At 38.8% G+C, this 22,653-nt stretch overlaps 1 protein-coding gene and 1 pseudogene across 8 annotated transcripts in view; one reads left to right on the forward strand and one right to left on the reverse strand.

Moving 5' to 3' along the window:
* CD86 (CD86 molecule) overlaps positions 1 to 22,653 on the forward strand; it is a 108,695-nt gene that overhangs the window by 17,624 nt on the left and 68,418 nt on the right. For 6 of the 8 annotated variants that reach the window (XM_033129431.1, XM_033129457.1, XM_033129440.1 and 3 more), the window contains exon 1: positions 3,893 to 4,049. The exons of 1 other annotated variant lie outside the window; for it this stretch is intronic. In XM_033129431.1, coding sequence (XP_032985322.1) covers positions 4,036 to 4,049 — 14 coding nt within the window. In that variant the 5' untranslated portion in view covers positions 3,893 to 4,035. Of the gene's footprint in view, positions 1 to 3,892; positions 4,050 to 22,653 lie in introns of those variants that run through there. One more of the 8 variants, XM_033129464.1, reaches the window with a different exon arrangement.
* LOC117035557 (60S ribosomal protein L15-like) lies at positions 9,767 to 10,375 on the reverse strand (annotated as a pseudogene).

A 22,653-nucleotide genomic window follows, 5' to 3' on the forward strand; every position in this document is an offset into this window, starting at 1 on the left:
AAATGAGAATAGTTTAAGGGGCCTCTGGGACAACATCAAGTGTACCAACATTCACATCACAGGAGTATCAGAAGGAAAAGACAGAGCAAGGAATTGAAAATCTATTTGAAGAACTAATGACAAAACTTCCCTAACCTGGTGAAGGAAATAGACATAGAAACCCAGGAAGCCCAGAGAGTTCCAAACAAGATGAATCATACAGTAGTTGTCTTTCTGTGTCTGGCTTACTTGACTATGCATAATTTCCTTGAGGTTCACCCATGTTGTCTCAAAGAAGTCCACACCCAAGCACATTATAATTAAAATACTAAAGGTTAAAGACAAAGAAAGAATCTTAAAAGCAGCAACAGAAAAGTAGTTAGTTACTACAAGGGAGCTCCCATAAGACCATCAGCTGATTCCTCAACAGAAATTTTACAGGTCAGAAGGGATTGGCAGCAAATATTCAAAGTGATAAAAAGCAAGAACCTACAACCAAGATTACACTACCCAGCAAAGCTGTCATTTAGAATCAAAGGATAGGTAAAGTGCTTCCCAGACAAGAAAAAGCTAAAGGAGTTCATCACCACCAAATCAATATTACAAGGAATTTTAGAGGAACTTTCTTTAAGACGGAAAAAAAAAAAAGATTAAAAATATGGACATTAAAATAACAACAACTACATATCTATCAACAATTAAATGTAAACAGATTAAATGTTCCAATCAAAAGACATAGGGCTGCTGAATGTATAAGAAAACAAGACCCTTACATATGCTGCCTACAAGAGACTCACTTCAGATTGAAAGATAAACATGACTGAAAGTGAAGGGATGGAAAAAGTTACTTCATGCAAATGAAAATGAAAACAAAAGCTGAGGTAGCACTACTTATACTAGACAAAATAGACTTTAAAACAAAGAAGAACCCAGAAATTCCACTTCTGGGTATTTATCTGAAGAAACCCAAAATACTAATTCAAAAAGACATATGCATCCATATGTCCATTGCAGCATTATTTACAACAGCCAAGATATGGAAGCAACCTACGTGTCCATCAATAGATGAATGGATAAAGAAGTGGTACATACATACAATGGAATATTACTCAGCCATAAAAAAGAACGAAATCTTGCTATCTGCAACAATATGGATGAACTTAGGTGTTATGCTAGGTGAAATAAGTCAGACATAGAAAGACAAACACCAGAGGATTTCACTTATATGTAGAATCTAAAAACAAAATAAATGAACAAATAAAACAGAAACAAACTCATAGATACAGAAAACATTTTGAAGGTTGCCAGATGGGAGGAGGGTTACAGTTTGATTGAAAAAGGGGAAGAGATTAAAACACACAAATTGATAGTTACAAAATAATCATGGGGATGTAAAGTAAAGCATAGGGTATATAGTCAGTCATATTGTAATAACTATGTATGGTGTCAGATGGGTGCTAGATTTATCAGGGTGATCACTTTGTAACTTATATAAATGTCTAATCACTGTTATGCACCTGAATCTAATATTATATGTTAACTGTAATTAAAAAAGAAAAATTTATCAAAAAATTTTTTAGATTCCATATATGTTTATAAGTGAGATCATACAGTAGTTGTCTTTCTGTGTCTGGCTTACTTGACTATGCATAATTTCCTTGAGGTTCATCCATGTTGTCTCAAATAGCAGCATTTTTTGCTTTTTTATAGTGAATACTCTGTGTGTGTGTGTGTGTGTGTGTGTGTGTGTGTGTGACATTTTCTTTAATTCATTCATCCATCAATGGACACTTAGGTTGCTTCCATATCTTGGCTATTGTGAATAATGCTGCAATAAACATGAGAGTGAATGACAGATTCTCCCAGTGTAATTGTTGTCTAGGTGAGGAGACAGATTTCTAGTGCTTCCTCCTCAGCCATCTTCCCAGAATCCTCTCTATCACCTGTTATTTTCAAACCTCATTAAAAATAATATAAGTAATACATTTATAATAATTCTTTCTTAACATTCTGATCTTCTAATTTACAATAATTGTCTAGTCTTATCTCTATATGTGTAACTAGCTTTCAAGCTAAGGACTTGTTTGTTTGTTTTTTTCCAATCATAGCTTCTCCATTCTTAGGGTTTCAATTTTAATTCAGTTTTTATTATTCTAGAGCACATATTTAACTAATGTATTTTCGAAGGTTATCTTGATAGTGATTTGTTTTGTTTTTTTGGTCTGCTTTGTAATCTATTTCTATTGACTTTACCCTTAAGTGGCATCTTACCTAGTTAGGAAATGTTACTCAAAACTGTGTAGACTACTCAAAACTGTGTAGATATAATTCTGTGGTTTTCTGACATTTAGAGTTGAATAAGAAGCCACACTGGCTTATCTTTCTCTGCAGTCATCTTTTTTTTTTTTTTTAAGATTTTATTGGGGAAGGGCAACAGGACTCTATTGGGGAACAGTGTGTACTTCCAGGACTTCTTTTTTTTTTTTTTTCAAGTCAAGTTGTTGTCCTTTTAGTCTTAGTTGTGGAGGGCACAGCTCAGCTCCAGGTCCAGTTGCCGTTGCTAGTTGCAGGGGGCACAGCCCGCAATCCTTTGCGGGAGTCGAAACCGGTAACCTTGTGGTTGAGAGGACGCGGTCCAACCAACTGAGCCATCCGGGAGCTCAGTGGCAGCTCAGCTCAAGGTGTCGTGTTCAATCTTAGTTGCACGGGACGCTGCCTACCATCCCTTGCAGGACTCGAGGAATTGAACTGGCAACCATGGGAGAGGCCACTGGCCCATATGGGAATCGAACCGGCAGCCTTCGGAGTTAGGAGCATGGAGCTCTAACCTCCTGAGCCACCAGGCCGGCCCCTCTGCAGTCATCTTTTTAAATTTGTTTTTTGCTTTCTTTTCTTTGGAATTTAAAATGTTCACGATATTTATCTGGTTGAAAATTCATTTTCATAAGTGTTTTTTTTTTTTGACAGTCTGAACCTTTTGAGTTCCTTAATAATGTCCTTTTCAGTTCATATGCAGAAATTTCTTTTCTTCTGATAAAAGTTTCTGCTTGATGAATTTTATGCTTCTCTCTTAAGTATATCTCTTAATTTTAGAATACTGCTTTCTACTTTTTCCAGGCATCTATCTCATGCATCTTCTCTTTGACCACTTTAGTCCTTGTCTATAGTAGTAATGAAATGAAAAAAGCAGTAGTTTTGTTTGCTCTTCTTGGTTGTGCAGCTCTCGCAGAAGGACATCCTGCTTTCCCCCAAAGTTCAGTGAAATCCTCCACCATTTTGGTGGTGGAAATCAACAGGGGAGGCCCAAGAATGCTACTATGTATTAAGGACATATTTATGCAGAAGCGAAAATAGAAACACAGGGAGAAAGAGTGGTCTGTTCTATGAAGTGTTAACTGAAGTCCCAAAGCCATTCTTCCCTTCTTGGAGCACCCACTGTCTGTTGATTCCAAAACTCCAAGACAGAGAAGCTTTTTAAAAAATTGTTATCAAAGACACTTGACTACCACTCAAAGGTGAGAATTATTGAGCTGCCAAAAATTGTATTGTTTGTTGGTTTTTCACTCCCAATCCACATCCATAATAAATCACACTTTTTATTGTCTTACCAAAATCTGTAGAATGCTCTTTTATTCTATTTTATAGAGACAGAGATTCCCCCCTCCCTTCTTTTTAATGATCATATTTTCTAGATTTTCAGAGGGAATTTCTCGAGGGAGTATTTTTACTCCACCTCATCTTAATGCTGTATCTGGAACTTAAGCCACTGAAGTAACATTTAAAAATATATTTAAACCTACGTCAAAGAATTTAAATGCAAGGAACGGGTTAAATTTCTTCCACAAGTGTCAGCAAAATGACAAAAGACAAAAGAGGAACAGCCTTTAGTAAAGAAAGTTACAGGGTATACAGTCACTGAGGAGGAAGGCTTTCACAGGCTGCAACGTATTGCCCCTCCTTCCACTTTAACTCGGATTAGAACAGACAGACAGATAGACAGACAGACAGACAAGCAGGGTCATTCCCAGACGTTAGCCAACAGCAGCCGCAGCCAAGATGGATTTCCAATGGTGAGTGATCTTTCTGATTATTCTTTGAAATTCAAATTTGAGTTAAGTTACTACAGCGGCAGGCTGAGGTTGATGGTGGTGCTCTCATTTCTGTCCTTCCTGCCCAAGAATGCTAATCTGTATTAAGGACATATTTATGCCGAAGCCAAAAATAGAAACACCGGAAGAAAGAGTGGTCTATGCTATGAAGTGTTAACTGAAGTCCCAAAGCCATTCTTTCCTTCTTGGAGCATCCACTCTCTGTTGATTCCAAAGCTCCAAGACAGAGAAGCTTTTTAAAAAATTATTATCAAAGACATTTGACTGCCACTCAAAGGTGAGAATTATTGAGCTGCCAAAAACTGTATTGGTTGTTGGTTTTTATAAAGTGATTAATTTTGATTTTGTAAATTTGTGTTTCAAATATTTCAATGTTGCAGTTGTTGATTTTAAGAATCATGAAATTTTGAAATGTCTGCATAAGTATGGCAAATGATAGGGAGTAAATTTTGTGTATACCAAGGTCACTTTGGCCTGGGGATGGAATAATGAGAGAGAGAAGGTAGAAGAAGACAAGCCAAGGAAAAGGAAGAGGAACAAGGAGTTTAAGAAGAAAATGCAGAACCCAGATGATGAGTCACAAACAGGCCATGGGAGATTCTGAGCAGAGTGAGGTAGTGGAAAGAAACAGAGTAATTCAGTTACCTCCTGGGTAGGGAACTTGCTTCATGTGCTGTGTATTTTACTAGTGTTGTTTCACTGAATTTCAATCTTTGCAATGACCAGCAGGCAGATACTATTATCATTGTGTTCTATGAATGAGATAACTGTGGCTTAAAGACGCTAAATAACTAGCGAAGGTTCACACTGCTCGTAAGGAGTAGAGCTGAAATCTTTCTTGCCGCTTTGCTCTACGGCACAAGGTTTCTCCATGCCCTGGCAGGCCCCCATGGCAGTGACTTACTGGCAGGAGTCACACCCATTCTTCTCTTAGATGGTGGCAGCTGAGGTCAGTCATCATTTATTATTGCTCTTTGAAAATCTAAGTTCCCTAATTTACCTTGTGCTTCCTAGTTTGGGAAACAGCTTTGCTGCTTTCATTTCAGAAGATTAGAATTTAATTTCCAAGTAAAGATTCTTCTCCAGTGGAATTTTGAAATGTTACACGTGTATAAGAAAATTTTTTCAGAATTTATAATTTTTTGTGGGACCATAGAGGAGGTACCCCTTAATTATGTTAATACTGCTGCAGATATCTATAGAACCACAGGCCTCTGTCTATATTGTTCTTGTTAAGATTCTCTTGGTTGCATAGTGCCTGAAAATTGATCTTGAGCCGGAAATTTTAAGATATAAATGACCAAATTTTAAAATATAAAACTAAATAACATTTAGTTTTATCTGAAATAAAAGAAGTGCAAATTAAAACGGTGAAATATCATTTTTCTTTAATCAAAGTGACAAATATTTTGTTTAAAATGAAGCAATCAAGCAAAATCTTACCTGTTTCTAAGGAAGGGGGAACATGTATACCCTCATTGCCAGCTGATGCCAATATAATTTTTCAAGACAATAATCTGGTGATACATATTAAAAGCCCTTAAACTGTATATGCCCTTTAGCCAAGCAGTTCAACTTTTAGGAATTTATTGTAAGGACATAATCATATATGTTTGTAAAGTTTTAGTGACATGGATATTTTTCTTGCCATTGTTTCTAATAGGAAACACTTAGGAACAACTTAAATGTCTAAATATAGGTAATTGGTTAATTAGAGAACATCCATAATAGAATACCATGCAATTATTAAAAATTCTATTATAGAAGAACAATTCTTACTGTGTTTGGCTTAAGAAAAAACAAAGCAGAATATACAGTGCTACTACTTTTATATATGATACCTGTATATGTACAATATTAGTCAGAAATACAGATGATTTCTATTGTCTACTTTGTGCTTTTAAACTTGGATTACATCTACAGACAGAAAAATAAAATTAGATATTTAAGAAAAAGAAACCAATAACTTGTAATTTGTAAAATTCCATTGTTAGAGCTTTGGCCCTTTGTCTTTAACTTTCTGTCTCCACTCCTCTTCAAAATATACTCACTCCTAAAAGGCTTGTTTTCATAGAATCTTTATGTGGAGGAGCTTGGAGCACTCATTTCCTTATTTTAAGATGTGATGGCTCTAGAGTGAGCTGCATTTTCGGGAGCAAGAACAATGTAGTGGTTGAGTGGCCACACGTTGGAACCAGAGTGCTGAGGTTTGAATCCCAGCTTCTCTCACTTTCCAGTTGCATGACCTTGGACACATTGTTTAACAACTGTAATTCTTAGTTTCTTGTCTGTATAATCAGGATAATTGTGGCTTGTCATAAGGTGGTGTGAGATTTTCATGAGAAAATCCTTGTAAAGTGCTTAGAACCTTGCTCTGATAAGTACTCGGTAATTACCAGCAGTTGTTTTTAGAAGAAATAGAGGGAAAGTGATTTGTCCAAGACTACACAACTACTTGATGGCCATGCTAGGACTAGAATTCAAGGTTTTTTTTGAACAGACATGTTCGATACTCTCTGAGCCTGTCAGGACAACCCCAGGCTGGGCTCCAAAGGGAGCTGACCTGAAACAGGCAGAGCCCAAGGCCACGGCCAGCCACTTCCAGGGAATGAGTCTGATCACAGTGAGAAACCAAATGCTGGAGAGGAGGAGGAAGGCTAAGGAAGCTTGAGAGCCGGGTTAGGCATAGAGATAAAGCCATAGAGATAAAGCCGGGAGCAAAGAGTTAATGCAGAAGGGAAGAGATGCCTCAGAGACACTGCTGAGGCTTTTATAGACCACCAGCTCTAGGCTTCGTGGGGGGTCAACATGGTTTAAAGCCTCAAGGTCTGGGTGAATAAATAGACAAATAGGGTGCATGGGGGAATTGCAACTCTAGCTGTGAGAAGAGGCCTGACGGGTAGTGATAAAAGAGGATAAGGTGGAAACTGGGAGGGATCAGGACCAGGAGCCACCAGGCAGCCAATCATGATTATCCTAAAGTCACAGCCTAAGTTTGAAGAGTCATAAACAAACAAAGATGATGATAAGATTTGCTTTAAAACATTCCTCTGGTAGCAGAGTGCAGAACTGATTTGGGGTGACAAGGAGATCATTTAGAAAACTATTGTAATAATCCAAGAAGAGGTGTTGAGGACGCGAAACTGGGCAATTAGTGGTGGAATCAGAGAGGAAAGGATGCATTTGGGAGATTTTTAAGCACTAAAATTGACAGGATTTGGGTTTTGACAGATGTGGAGCTTGGAAGGACAGATCTAAGTACACAGTGGCATCCTTTGCAAAATGGGGAGTATAGGCAGTGGACAGGGTTTGGGCCAGGGGCAAAGAAAGGACAGGAGTTGAGGTCATTTTTTAACCTGCTGAATTTGGGACCATGTGGAGCAGCTGGATGGTGACATGTAAGTAGGTAAGTGGATACACAGGTGCAAAGCTCAAGAAAGAAGTATGAGCTGGAGTAGGCACTAAGAGTCTTTAGCATAAGTACAGCAGATAGTTGAAATGCTTCTTGTGGGCGAGATCACTAGGGAGAGGGGATGGTGGAGTGAGAAGTAGCCAAGGATGGAACCTGTAAAACTTTGACATTTAAAGAGGTAGATGAGGATGAAGAGTCCAAAATAGACACCAAAGCGGGACTAGAGATTGGAGCAAAGCAGGAGAAAGTGATGTCATAGAAACCAAGGGAGGAGAGAGATGCAAGAAAGATGAGGACGTGTCCGTGGAAAGACAAAGCCTATTTGCCAAACTTCTACATTGAGCATATGAGATATGACAGAAAAAGGGATTCTAGGGACTAAGTGTTAAGGGTTAAATTGTGTCCCCTAAAAATTCATATGTTGAAGTTGTAACCCCCAGTACCTCAGGATGTGATTGTGTTTTGGAGATAATCAGATTAAAATGAGATCATTAGGGTGGCCCCTAATCCAAGATGACTGGTGTGCTTATAAAGAAGAGGAAATTTGGACGCAGAAACACGCAACACACAGGGTAGTCACAGTGTTAAATTCTGCAGAAAGGTGAACTAGGAGAGTGACTGAAAATGTCAGTCCAGAGGCCTTTGATGACATTTGCAGAAAACTCCCAGTGAAATAGAAGGAGTAAGATCTCAGGGAGCTAAGAATATGGAGACAGCAGATAGATCCCTGCCACAAAATGTTTGGTGATGAAAGGGGACCTCGTCACTGAACCAAACTTACCTCCACTGTCCATAAAGAGCCACAAGGAACCAGACATAGTGTCTCCTCTAACTTAATACTAGCTAAACACAGGAGAGAAAAGTCAATACTTCTTGTTCTACCCAAAACTGGTTTAGGAAGGATTTCAGGAAGAAAAGAATTTTTGCAGCATCATTTTACATACTGGGTTTTGCTACTGACACAGATTCCATTCTTTTGTTAAGCCATAAGAACGTTGTGATTCAAGGCTTCTCAGAGATGAATGGAGAAGTATTACAGCATTTTCTTAGAAAGCTTTGAAATCAAAATGAGCCTAAATTTTTCTTTCATAGTCTCAGGGGTATTATTGGTCAAACAACTCAAATGTCACAGTTCTATATTAGGGGTTCAAATTAATCAGATTTGACTAAAAGATGTAATAAAAGACCTAATAAAAATAAGGAACACGTTGTTAAGTAGACCAATTTGTCAACGTCAGCCAAAAATTAACCACGGAGTAAAACCTGAAGTAAATAACTACCCAAAAGATAAACCTAAATTGTCACTTTCCTCTTAGAACTATTTTCAACCAACCAACCAATCAATCTTTATCAAGAACCTAATAGCTTTTTGTTTGTTTGGTTAGTTTAATAGGCATTTATTCCTTTAGTTGAACGACCTCTACACACAAATAGATGGTTTAAGCTTTTCGACTGGAAAGGAATTTGGGTCTCAAGAGGTTTTATGAGTATGCTACATGTTTCCTGGAAATCATTTAACTGAGCCTTTCAGTATTCTGCAGATTCGGTGGAGTAATGGGATTGAATCAGGAGCCTCACCTTTTGTCAACCTCAATAGTAGTGTTGTGGATTTTGTTTAGGTTAACCAGGATTTGTTTCATTTGTAAGAGAACCCTCTTGCAATAGTACTGGTCAGGTTTCCTAATGGTTGCATTCTTTTAAACTTTTCTCCTTTCAGAAGCAGCACCTATGTAAATAGAATATTAGGTTAAATCTGAAAATGTGGGCCGCCTAGTCAACTTCCATTTTTCTGTGTATGATCCTCAGAACGGATTAGGATATCCTTCACATTTCCAAGCAAAATTCAATTTAAAATGCCCTTGCCAAACTCTAAATATTAGCCCCTTGAGAGTAAACCAGCAGAGCGTTGCACTACCCCAATAAAGCTGTAGGTTTTATCACATGCACCAACAAATTTACATGCCTAGTTCTATACTCCTCTTTCACAGAATTTATTTTACACCTATTAAGCCAAACATCATTTTAAACACTGACATATAAACTCCCTAATAAGTTAAAGCAAAGATAAAAGTGTTCACCTTATGAGAAACACGATATACCATCATTTATAGTCTTCAAGCGTTATTGCACTTTAATTTTCATAATTTGACAGTGCATTCATGAAACAATCTGCAGACGACTAGTTTTAATAGACAAATAAAGAACACTTTCAAGCAGACATGACTGTCCTTAATTGTTTATTAGGTAAGAATTCTACCAACATTACTCATATTAGCAGTAACAGTGGAGCTGGAGAGTATTGCGCCTTTTCCAAGCCGCACGGCGAGAACCACCAATAGTGTGGTGGTACTTGTGGCCCTTGCCAAGGCAACGGCTCTTGCGGCCTGCAGATGCTTGCCCTCGCATCTTCCTGTGCGTGTGGACTGGTTTGGTGATCCACTGGGTGTCAGGCTAGCTTTATGGTTTGCATCAATGAGGATAACCTAAAAGAATTTGTACATGAAATCTTCACCAACCCAGTAAGAATTCAGGACTCTCAGAGCCCCACGGTGGCATCCAGTTCTCTCCTTGGCAAGAGTTTGAAGGCTTTGAGCAAACTTCAGCTGGTTAACATCCTGATGGGCAGACTTGCCATAGGTCACACCCTTAGGAACTGGGCGTTTGCGGCCACCATGATGCTCACAAATCTGATATATGACAAACTTGCTTGGCCTTGTATCCCAGCCTGGGTGCTTTATCTTCTGGGTGGGGCTGGGGTTCCTATGGAGCATAGAGAGCTGGTGGTACTGCCAGTAGCACATCCTGAGAAGAAAGCACATTATTACATCGACTGCTTCTTCCTCCGTAGCTCCTGGATGTACCTCTAAGCGCCCATCTTGGCTTACCTGATGGCTGTGGCCAGATGGAAAGGGAAGAACCTGGTACTTTTAAGGCACTGTGAAGAATACAGAAGAAATAGCAACATGCAGTTTTTATAGTCTAATTAGCAATAAAAACCAACAATTATAAAATGACAAAAGCAATCTAATGCAGTTAATAATTAAGTGATTTAACAAATAAATATAAATGTCAAAATATATTCATTCTCACTAAATGCTAAAGAAACAACAATTAGATATTTTCATTTATCAAATTAAACAGTAAACAAACAAACCATCCAATTAGAAAATAAGCAAAAGATATAAAAAGACATTTCCCCAAAGGGGACAGACAGATAAGTAAGCACAGGGAAAGATGTTCAATGTCATTCACCATTATAGGAATTAAAACATAAACCATAGTGAGATATCGCTACAAACCCATCAGAATGGCTAGAATGAGAACATAACCCCATCGTAAGCTGAGAAGCATCTGTACAAGCAAATACCTGTTCTGGCCACTGCCTATTTCTCCATGTTCTACCGTAGTAATTTTTTCAGTTCATTCAGCATTTTTGTTCCAGGCACTGTGCCACCCAGTAGAGATAGACAAAGATGAGTAAACATGATTGCTTTCTTCAAGGAGCTCAGTTTAGTGATAAATATATCAAATGTGATGATTTCTTTTATAACAGTGAAGTGTGTGAGGTTCCAGGAACACAAAGGTATCTGTTTTCCATTCGTCTATTGGCAGTACTGTGTCTTGGGTAAGTGCCAGAGTGTTGAGTCAGTCAGGCTGGTTTCAAATAATTCATTGATAAGTAATTCTATATTTATTAGTAGTTTTATATTGATAAATAGTTCTATATTTATTATTACCTTGGGGAAGCCTCCAAGTTCCCTGAATGTTAGTGCCCCATCTGTAAAATGTGGCTACTAGTACTTACCAATGCCGTGAGGGTTATAAAAATTTATAATGGATGTAAAGTCTTGTGGAAATAAAATATTTTAAGCTTCACATTCTTTTCTTCAAAATCTATTTCCTATATTTTAAATTAAGTCTTAATTTTCTTTAGCTCTTCCTTTTCTGATTCATTTCTAGCAAATAGATTCCTACCTATACGAATCTGTGGTAGACCTCCTAATTGCAAATAAGAGGAGGGCAGGTTCAATGAATGTGAAAAGTGAAAGCCATTTACAATCTATTTTATGTAAGGGTAGGGTGCCAAAAACATTAAAATAAAATCCCGTCCTCTGATTGTTAATCATTCGAGTGTCTTCATAAAGTTGTCTGTGGAAACTCCTTGGTAGCCTTCTGGGCTTCAAATATTTTATGTCTGCTATGTCTGCTTTTAATTTATAAAGACTTTTTTACTCATTAGTCATCATGGGTAACGTATTCAAATTTACACTTCTAATTCTGGAAGATGTATAAACTACCATTTTTCTTTATTATAAGAAATGCTTATTCCTCTTGCTCTAATAATTTTACTTTATGGATCTAGAAATTAAATAACAAGAGAGATAGAAACAGATATGAGCACAAAAATGTTTATTACAGTATTATTTAATATAATGAAAAATAAGAACCTAAATTTTTTTTTAATTAAAGTTTATTGGGGTAACAATTGTTAGCACAGTTACATAGATTTCAGGTGAACAATTCTGTATTACATCATCTATAAATCCCACTGTATGTTCACCACCCAGAGTCAGTTCTCCTTCCATCACCATATATTTGATCCCCTTTACCCTCAACTATCATCCCCCCCCCCACCCCCTTACCCTCTGGTAACCACTAAACTATTATCTGTGTCTATGAGTTTTTGTTTCTCATTTGAAGAACCTAAATTTTTGACATTAGGTGAATGGTTAAGTATATTAAAAATGAAGTTGATAATGACATTTTACTGACAGAAGAAAACATAAGTTTATGAAATTATAAAGAAAATAATGCATAGAAACAAGATAGTGAGCAAATATGTCAAAACAGTCATAGTGGTTACCTTTAGATGGTGGGATTACAGAAATAGGGTTTTTTTCTTTGACTGAAATTGCTAAATCTATAGTGAATTTACATTGCTTGCCTAAGCAGGATGAAATTGAGTTAAAAAGTAACCTAGTGGTGAGGTATAGACTCCAAGTCAGGAGTGACAAACATGAAATACCTATGATAACAGAAGTGAGCGATGCAGGCCTGTGGTTTATTATACCCTTGTGATGTATGAAGCGTGGAAGCTGCAGACAAACCCTATCTCGAGGGATGCTGCTGGTTACCACTCTATTGTCCTGTATACAGGAGGGTGATTCAGCACAACCTACTCTTATTTTTCAAGAGAATTCAGAAAATTAAACTTATAGGTAAAATCTGGTTTTTACATATGGTATGCCTCAATACCTGGATGGGCGGGGTTGGCCCAGGCCACCAGTTTTTACTTCTGACTTGTGTTAGAGCAATAGAGGTTCAGAGGAAAGGAGCTAATTGTGGATGGAGTGCTTTAGGAATATATTATATTCTAGGCTGTAGTGAATTAGAGCTAGAAGGGAGGGGGACTGGGAATATTTGTTTATTAACTTATTCAATAAAGTTTTATTTAATGTTGAAAAAATGAAGATGAATCAGATAGAGCTCCTATTTAGAAGCTATTAAGAGAGGAGGTTTCACCATAGCTAATATGTCTTACCATATGGCAGGCATAATGGTATACCATATTGCATCATGTATTATTTCATTTAATCCTCACAACTCCAGGAGGTAGCTACTATTATTAGTTTCCATTTTCCACAGGTGAAAACTGAATCTTAGAGATGGTAAGTAACTTGAGCCAGGTAACAGAGCCAGGATTCCAGACCCCAATTTGATTCCAGATCAAAGCTCTAAACAAGCATATTATATATTATGGGAGATCAGGGGAGGATGAGATTACTCTTAGCAGCAGAAAGATTTATACATGGAAAGATTTGAACTTGGAGAGAGCTGTTTTGGGTCAGAGTCTAAACAAGCTCTGGCAACCAAGTGATAAAAGTAAGAGTGAGGGAGCCATTGGTCTGGGACAGAGGTTGAAAACTAAAGGCTGGTAGACCAAAAATAGTATATTAACAGACAGTAGTCTTTAAAAATTAAAAAATAATTATAATTATTTTCCAATACTTTAAAAACCTGGAGAAGCCACATACATTTGGATTTCTAGCTCCTCAGGGAAATCAGAATACCTGGGAACACTGGGCCCACATTCCCATATGGTAATGACTGGTGAACCTGGCAAAGGCCGCTCGACTTCCAGTGGGGTATAGAAGTTCTCCCTTCCCACGTGGCCTTCTTTGCTCATTTCGTTTCCTGCCAGGAGCCTATAGGCACTCAAGCTAGTTAAAAGCCTTGGTCTAGAAAGTGAAGCATCAGCATGCAGGAAAGAATAACCAAATGGAACAAGGCAGGTGAGAGCTGGGAGTGCAGAAGCTAAGGGTGTTTGAAAGTACGGACCCAGAAAGACTTTCTGAGGATGCCAGATCCTAACGCAGAGGTCGTTGATCTTGTTCCCAGCTAGTTGTGTTGGAAATGGTCCCAAGATCTTTGCCTGAGGATTGGAAGGAAGTAGACTGGAGGTGGCAGGGTCTTGACTGAGGTCTCAATGGAGAAGATAGAAATTTGAGGGAGAATATAGACCGCAGAGAGTAAAAACGTTAATGTGACCATTCAGTGATTCACCCAAGATTCTATTTCCAAGAGAATTTTCTGGCTTACTAAGTGTTGATAGTTGCCAGGAAAAAAAAAAGTTAGTAAGAGAGAAAACAAAAAGCCTAAACCTGGTTTCTTTAACACCTCTCAGTGTATTTTCACAAATACAGGCAGAGTGATCCCTTTACACACTCCTTAGGTATTGATCTGAGGGTCCCATTCATTTCTGGGAGGCCTTAGGAAAAACGTTTACTTAGATTAAAGGAACTTTGAACAGGTTACTTACTTTTCTAAGCCTTGGTTTCTTCCTCTGTTAGAAGGTGTAATAGTTTCAAATTTTCACAGGGTAAGGATTAAGTGAGTGAATGGAGCTGTATGAAGTACATGTCTCAGAGTAGGAAGGAATAAGTGATTGCTGTGATAAGCAAGGATGGGGCTAGAATCCTTATAGCTGCCTCTGAATCCTTACAGTGGATTGACCTTACAGTGACCATGTGAACTAGGTATTATTTTCCCCATTGAAAAATAAAATGAGGAAATTGAGGTTTAGAGAGGTTTAGAAACTTATGTTGTCTGACAATTTAGTTCGCGAACTCTTCCTAGAAAAAGTGCTACATACCTCATTGCTGAATATCACTACGGTCACCTTCGAAGTACTCCCCTTGGGAAGCTATGCACCAACCCCAGTGCCTAGTCCACCCTTCAAAGCAATTTTGGAGCTCTTTTTATGGAATGGCCATCAGAGCTCTCATCATATTACCTTGATGTCCTGAATGTCATCAAAATGTCTTCCTTTCAATATTTCCTTTATCTTTGGGTAAAGAAAGAAGCCATTGGGGGCCAGATCAGGTCAGTAGGGAGGGTGTTCCAACACAGTTATTTGTTTACTGGCCACAAACTCCCTCACAGACAGTGCCCTGTGAGCTGGTGCATTGTCGTGATTCAAGAGATCCTTTGGGACCATTTTTGCACACACCTCTCTCATTTCAAGATTTTCAGTTAAGAGTTTCCTAACTGTTTCTCTATCGATGTTTACTTGGTCTGCTATGCTTCTCACAGTCAGCTGATGATTTTGACGCACAATTCGGCGAATTTTTGCTCATTACTGGCTGCCCTGACCTCTCTTTATCAGTGACACATTCTCTCACCTCAGAAAAAAGTTTAATCTGTTTGTACACTGACATTTTCTTCATGGCATTATCCTCATAAATTTGGACTAACATGTCCCTGATTTCACTTCCACTCTTGCCAAGTTTAACAAGAAATTTAATGTTTGTTCATTGCTCTAATTCAAGCTCAGACATTCTCGCAACAGCACACAAAACATGCAACAGCAATAATGAACGCCACTCAGCAAGACACCACCTCATGTCAACACAAACACACCTGTGAGACACTGATATACCAAGATTATGAAACCTTACCGAGCTGTTTGTACAATGCTGCCAATGTAGACGCACGGTGGCAAGTTCACAAATGTAATTGTCAGGTCTCATGCTCAAGGTCACATAATTAGTAAGGGGCAGAGTGGAGGGACTTACTCGAAAAGTTTCAAACCACACCAAAAAAGTATGCTGACATCTATCTGACATTCCAAGGATAATCATATAACATTCTTGGATAGAAATTAAAACAGTTTCAATTTATATCCTGCTAAAACCTTGAGGTCACCAGCCGTGTGTTCCTGGGTAAGTGGCCTAACCTCTCTGAAACTTAGTTTTCTCATCTATAATAGTTTCTATGTTTTTTGATAGATTCAGTGAAGTAACGCATTTGGAGTACTTAGCAGTATACTTAGTTTATAAGCAATCAGCTAACAGATATTAATTTTATTAACATTTACTGGACCTGTACCAGGGATGCAAAGGGGAATGCGTCATGTTTCCTGCCTTTGTGGAACTCAGGACCAGACAGCTGTAAGAGCAGTGAAATTTTAACACAATAAGGAAACTATAATAATGGAAGAATAAACTATGTGATTTGGGAGAGAGAAAGATGTAGATATGGTGAAAAGGGGAGGGAATGATGGCAGAGAAGGTTTCAACTGTGAACTGTGGAGTGATCTGGATCTGAAAGGAAGAGTAGGGTTTTACAGACAGAGAAGGCAGAAACGAGATTCCAGGCAGAAGGAACAGCTTGCGCTAACGCAGAAAAGGCAAAAAGTCTAAAAGTTCTGGGAGGATCAGGAAATAGTGAACAGTTCAAGTATGCTAGAGGGGAAGTTACATGACTTAATTAATGAAAGCAGAAGAGAAAAAATTGGATTCAGGCTGTGAAGGGCCTTGTGTGTCTTGCGAAGAAGAGTGACCACTAGCCCATGAGGAACAGAGAGCAAGTCTTTAAAGCAAGAATGTTTTGTAATCAGATTGTTTTTGATGAAAGAGAGTAGCAGGGTAAAGGGTAATGAGAGGAAACCAGACAGGAGCCTATTGCAAATAGTCTAGACAAGAGGTGACGAAGACCCCAAAACTGGCTGCCAATGAATTGGAAGTGGGTGGCACGGAAGAGAAAGTGAAGGGTGACATAAACACAGTGTGTGAAATCCAAGTTATGAAAATGGCTTGGTCCCTTCTCACCACAGTCACCCCCAAAGGACCAAAACAAAAACAAAGAAAACCTCTTTTAAAAATAATCTCTTTTGTTTGTATGCAAATAAGCCATGCACAGTAAAAATGCAACTCAAGTGAGATGATGACAAATGCAATATTTTGTCTCCAATCCATGAAACACAAAAATTGAATGGTTTACCAGTGCTGTCCTTAAACGTTCCAACTCCTCACATTAAAACTGTAGCCAACTGCAAGGCTTACGTGTGATTATTTTCTATCTTAAACCAGATTTGAGGAAAGCTTTTTAAGGCCCTTTTCAAAAGAGGCTATCCCTTCTGTACATCATGAAAGACTAGGAAAAGCACATCTTGTTTTACTGGAAAATTTCTTTCAACACTCCTCTGGGGTTGGACCTTTGGAATCTTGCAGATAAAAATGTGCAAAGAGAGCTACAAAAATTGTACCTCTATGGTTCTGCACCACCAACTTGAAAATTGCAAATCAAGGTTGATAAATGCATATTTTAAGGCTTCTCAGAAGTCTTATGTGCATTGCATTTGGTTGCTAAGATGCCACAGGGAAGTGAGCTTTTGGGTGTGCAATGACCCCGCCCTCCACCCTGTTGTGAAATGGAAGCTTCAAAAAATCCAGTGGTTTTTTTTTTCAACAAGCTTAGTCATATTGGCTGTGTTCTGTATGCCCCAACCTATTTTATTTTATGTTGTAGCGCATATTTTATTTACACTCTTAAATAAATAGTTTGCATAAAAAGGTGCTTTCACAGATCTTCAGGCCTTCCTAAATTTGAAATATGCTGCCATTTCTTAAAATGTGTTAGTTTTGTTATGTATTATAGTCCATCCTCTACACACATAGTAAAAAATATGGACTTAACTCTTCAAGCAACTTCTACATTTAGAATATTACCTCGTTTTATTTTTTCTGAGGTTATAAAGGAAATGGCAAATGTCAGAGGCTTTGTGAAAGAAATGACGGTTTCTCAGAATGCGTAAGTGCATACCCGTAAGCAAATGAGTCTCTTAAATTCAGAGATCACGGTCTTCGGAATTTGAGTTTAATGTTCCCACGTAACATGAAAAAGTTGCAAATCAGATACTTACTTTGTTGAATCCTGAATTTGGTAGCAATTTTTAAACTTGCTGCTGGATTGTTTCACTTGTCTTGGAAATGTTTTACAGAGTTTGTTATTTGTTAACTAATAGGTTATCTCTTGTGTAAACTATCAGAGGAAATCCTGAGATTGTAAAATTGTATTGTAAGCCTTATGGAATAGCTAGACTATAGAATTATTAAATAAAAAGTAAGGATCACTTAGTTTACCCTGCCCTCGAGTGAGTTTTCTCTATTGTGCCATCCATGACTGATGGTCATGCAGACACCATGACCCTTTAACGCAGAGGTGTCCAAACTTTTTTCAACGTTTTTCACCAAGGGCCAAATGCGGTAAAATATACAAACAGCCGGGCCACTCACTCGAGGTGAAGTACGTATTGCCTCACCTGGTTTATTTAAGTAAACTAAATATATTTTTGGAATTTGCTGCGGGCCAATTAAAAATTGCGGGCCACAGTTGGCTCGCGGGCCGCAGTTTGGACACCCCTGATTTAAAGTATGAAGTGAAGGAGAACCGATATCCCTTGGAGACGTCCATTCCTGAGATGGAGGGCCTGAGGAATTTTTGTTTTGTTTTAAGGTTCTTTACTTTTTATTTTTGCAATGTCATTCCATGCAAAAGCAATAGAAACATAACAGTCTTAACAAGAAGTTTACAATTGACTTTTTGAACAGAAAATCTGTGTACATTATCATTTCTAGCAATTTTACATGGTAAGTTGACTGTAAAAAAAAAATGTTCTTTCCAATCCCTCTGCTGCCTTAATTCTTGGAATAGTATTATTGGTAGAAAGCCCACCTAGTACTATTTACAAATACCAAATTAAGACTGTATAACTTATATAAAATCTATTAATTTAACTGCTCAGTTTAATATCTTTGATTATTCAGTGCTCTGTATGAGGAGAAAAGCCACCTTGACATATTGACAAAAGGCCAAAAATTAAGTTTCCATAAAGATATTAAAGGTATCGCCTTCTGAGACTATTTAGTCAGATACCAGTAAAGAAATCTGATGCTAGTTTGGCCCTGTCAACACAAGGTTAAACCCAAACTAGCCACCTAACAAGCGGCATCTTGTGGAACAAATTGCAAACAAATTGCAAATTGTGGAAACAAGTTAAAGTGTGCTTATCGGGTTAACTTGGAGGATGGTAGAGGTTAAGCAATTACGTTTGTTACAAGATTACTTCAAGTTCAATTTTCACTGGATTTAGTTCCGTTTAGTTCCGATTTGAAACATGCAAAATACACTCACTGTACATAAAATTGTTTCTTAAGAAAATAAGGCAAGAATAACGATTCACCCTGAGATAATAAACTATTAACAGAAACCACACAGTCACAAATGCATAAGGCATGCATGGCTGGCCCTCCACCTAGCCAGGTAGAGGTAATGTGCTCTAAGTGACCTCCACATGGCACCAGAAGTCTTCATGTCCCAGAAGTCTTTCAAGGGTTCAGTTAAATAAGCTTCCAAGTCAAACTTGTCCTCCACTTGGCAATCCACATTTCTGACTTTGGTGAGTGTGTCAGGATAACTTATCAAAGTTACCCTGAGAGCTGGTCTGAGACTCAGGGCTGCTTTCTATGGATTCGGTCTCCATTTCTCTGAGGTCTACAGGATGTATGTCTTGAAAATCATATCCTTCTGCAAGGGGAGGATGCCAGAAACGCAGAGCCACCTTACAGAGTTTGAGCTGCTGGTCCCACAATGGTCCACTATACTTCTTGAATTTGTTGGGGGCTTTGGGATGAATGACAGGTTGTTGAAGGTGTCTTGGGACTTCTTGAATGCAAGGATCACAGGCGATGGTGTTCTTTCCATAGTTGATTTGCTTCTGTCTTTTCATCAGGACACTTTCCTCTGTCTTCAAGACGACAGGCACTGCCAAAGTAGACGCCCTCAAATCAGAACTTCCCAATGACGATTTTCTCTCTCTTCCAAAGTCATTTATGAGGAGTTTCCTTTTTATATTTTGCCATTTCTTTGTTAGCACTGGCCCTCATTTCATCTTCTTCAACTGCACTTGCCCAGTCTGCACCTAGAATGGGGCTTTGGGCCTTGGTTGGTAAAGCTGTTGGGTCTGTGGTCGCCTGCTGGCTTCGTGGCGTTCTCGGCTGTCCACCGTCCTGTGCCTGCAGTCGGCTCTGCGCCTGTGCCCCTGCTTCCATCTCGTCGGTGCTGCGGACTGGCGTCTCGGTCACTGAGGCTCCAGTACCTGCGGGCGGGGTGGGGAGGGGGGCGGTTTGCGGGCTGCAGGTTATGGCAGCCCACGCGTCCCCTCTGGTGGCACTGACATACTGTTGCTGGAGTGGGAATTTTTTCTTAATTATGGCCTACATGACCTAGTTAGAATCTACCTCATGCTCTTAAGATGGTATTTAATCATTAGGAGGTCATGCTTAGCTGATGTTGTTTATGTTGAAAATCACTTGGTGGCAAGTACCTTGACATTATTCGATGGGTGTAGGTCTCTTACACTCACCTGCAGGCTCTGGGAGGGCAAGGGCCCTCTGTTTTTGCTCATCTTGGATCCCAGGACCAGCCCAGGCCCACAATCAGGGCTGGTCACGTTTTTGTTGAATGAATGAAAGCAAATTAAAAAGTAGAAATTCCAAACGGTGTAATGATATCTGTGGATGTTAAAGTATTATTGGGAAAATGGGAAATAATACTGGGATACAAAGATGAATTGGAACAAAGGTCAAGCATAAAAATATGTGTGTGTGTGTGTGTCACTAGAGTCTGTAGGTACCACCAGTTCCCATGGATGCGCTGGCACCACCCCTGCAGCCCCGTTCATGAGATGTTTGTTCCTGGGCAGGCAGGCAGGCAAGGTGGGAGGGCTGCTCTGAATGTGGTCTTGCTGCTATAATCCTGGTCTCTAGTGTCCATGGTGTGAATTGTGAGCCTTTCAGTTCTGCAAGCTGTAGTCCTTCCCTGGCTTAGCCTTGTTTCTTGACCTGTGGTCCAGTTCCCTGTTGTTTCCTGGAGCCTGTCCTCCAGTGATAGGCCTTGTTCTGCAGGAAGAAACAATGACGTGTCTCTGACCACCATACTGTGGTTATCACACTTCCCAGAAACTCCTGATTCTGGGGGTGCTGCAGCATACCCTCACCGCAGTCTGCCATGTCTCCACCAGACCATGACCCCTCTCAGACCCTGGGTGTGGGTAGCCTGGCTCCTCACTTGCTAGGGTTGTCCCTAGCCTGAGCTCTACTTAGCCCCACCTTCCTCATCTTGCCCACTTGCTCATATCACTGAAGTCACAGCTCATCTAAAGGCTACAACCATCTCCAGTACATCAGTATTCCTTTTTCTAAAATACATACATCGTGAAGCTTACCCTTTAGACAATTTTTTCCTTAACCTCCTTCTAATACATGTTAATGTAATCTTCAATCTTCAGTCCAAGCAAATGATTTTGAGAGAAAGTTCAGACAAGAATCTTTTGCATTCACTTGATAGAAACTTACAAATAACTGTTGGAGTCCCTTGCCTTTCAGACTTTTCCTTAGAGGACATCGAGGCAAAGGCGTATCACTGGGTCCTAGTTTCCATGTTCCGGAGTTAATTGAATACAAGTTAAGAAAAAATACATATTGCCTCTTTTTTAGCATGCATGAATGATAAGCGTGAATTTGCATCATGAGAAAGTGATGTAAAAGAAGGTACCCCAGGGCAGTTAGGAAGATTGAACAAGCCAGCCTAGTACAAGAGGGGAGCCTGTGCTAGAGGTTGGAAGAGTGAGGGTCTCTTCCTATCTCGGTGACTCACTTGTGGGATATAAATACTGAGGCTGAAAAATTTTGGCTCAAAGAAAATGACTCCACTGAGTGTAATGCTTAACTGTACAAAATTTGCTTTGTGTATGTCAAGACTCTATCGCCCCCTCAAAGAAAAAAGAAACTTACTACATTTCTAAGAATGTTCCTCCAGAAACATGGAACTGAAAGCTATTTTTTATTGATCTGGCTCTTAGAAAACAATGGGGCTTTTTCTTTAATTCACCTAAGGAATTGACATAAAAATCTATGGTTCTGCACCAGAAAGCTGCAGAAAAGTGTCAAAATAGAGGGCAGAAAAACAAAAGTGGAGATTTTTCATATTATATGTATGGCATTTGATTAAAAGCGTGTAACATGGAGAAGTGAAACTTTGGACTGTGAAATTGATGCTAATTTTCTTACCTACTAGTCTAGAAGCCCTCTCAAATGTCACATCATTAATTTAGTTACTTTACCAGGAATCAGTTCATGTGGTTAGTGTGTGTATTTTTTTTTTTAATTAATGGATTTTATTTTTAGAACAGTTTTAGATTTACAGAAAAATTAAGCAAATAGTACAGAGAATTCCCATATATCCCCTTCTACAGGCAGTTTCCCCTGTTATTATCATCTTGTGTTAATGTGGTGTGCTTGTTACAATTAATGAACCAATATTGATACATTATTAAGCAACATTTATATTTTACATGACGTTTCCCTTTCTGTTCTACAGTTTTGTAGATTTTGACAAATTTATAACAACATATGCACCATTACAGTATCATAAAGAATAGTTTGTCCTAAAGATTCCCTGTGTTCCACCTATTCATCTCCCCTCACGTGCCCTGGCCACCACTGATCTTTTCATTGTCTCCATGGTTTTGCCTTTTTCAGGATGTCATCTAGTTGGGATCGCACAGCATGTAAACTTTTCAGGCTGGCTTCTCTCATTAAACACAGTGCTTTTAGAGTTCCTCCAGGTCTTTTTGTGGCTTTATAGTTCATTTCTTTTTATCGTTGAATTATATTCCATTGTATGAATGCACCATAGTTTGTTTATACACTCACCTATAACGGTATGTTAGTTGCTTCCAGTTTTTGGCAATTATGAATAAAGTTGCTATAAATATTTATATGCAGGCGTCTGTGTAGACATAGGTTTCCA

Source organism: Rhinolophus ferrumequinum, chromosome 2, assembly GCF_004115265.2.
Source record: "Rhinolophus ferrumequinum isolate MPI-CBG mRhiFer1 chromosome 2, mRhiFer1_v1.p, whole genome shotgun sequence".
In the NCBI taxonomy this organism is placed as follows: Eukaryota; Metazoa; Chordata; class Mammalia; order Chiroptera; family Rhinolophidae; genus Rhinolophus; species Rhinolophus ferrumequinum.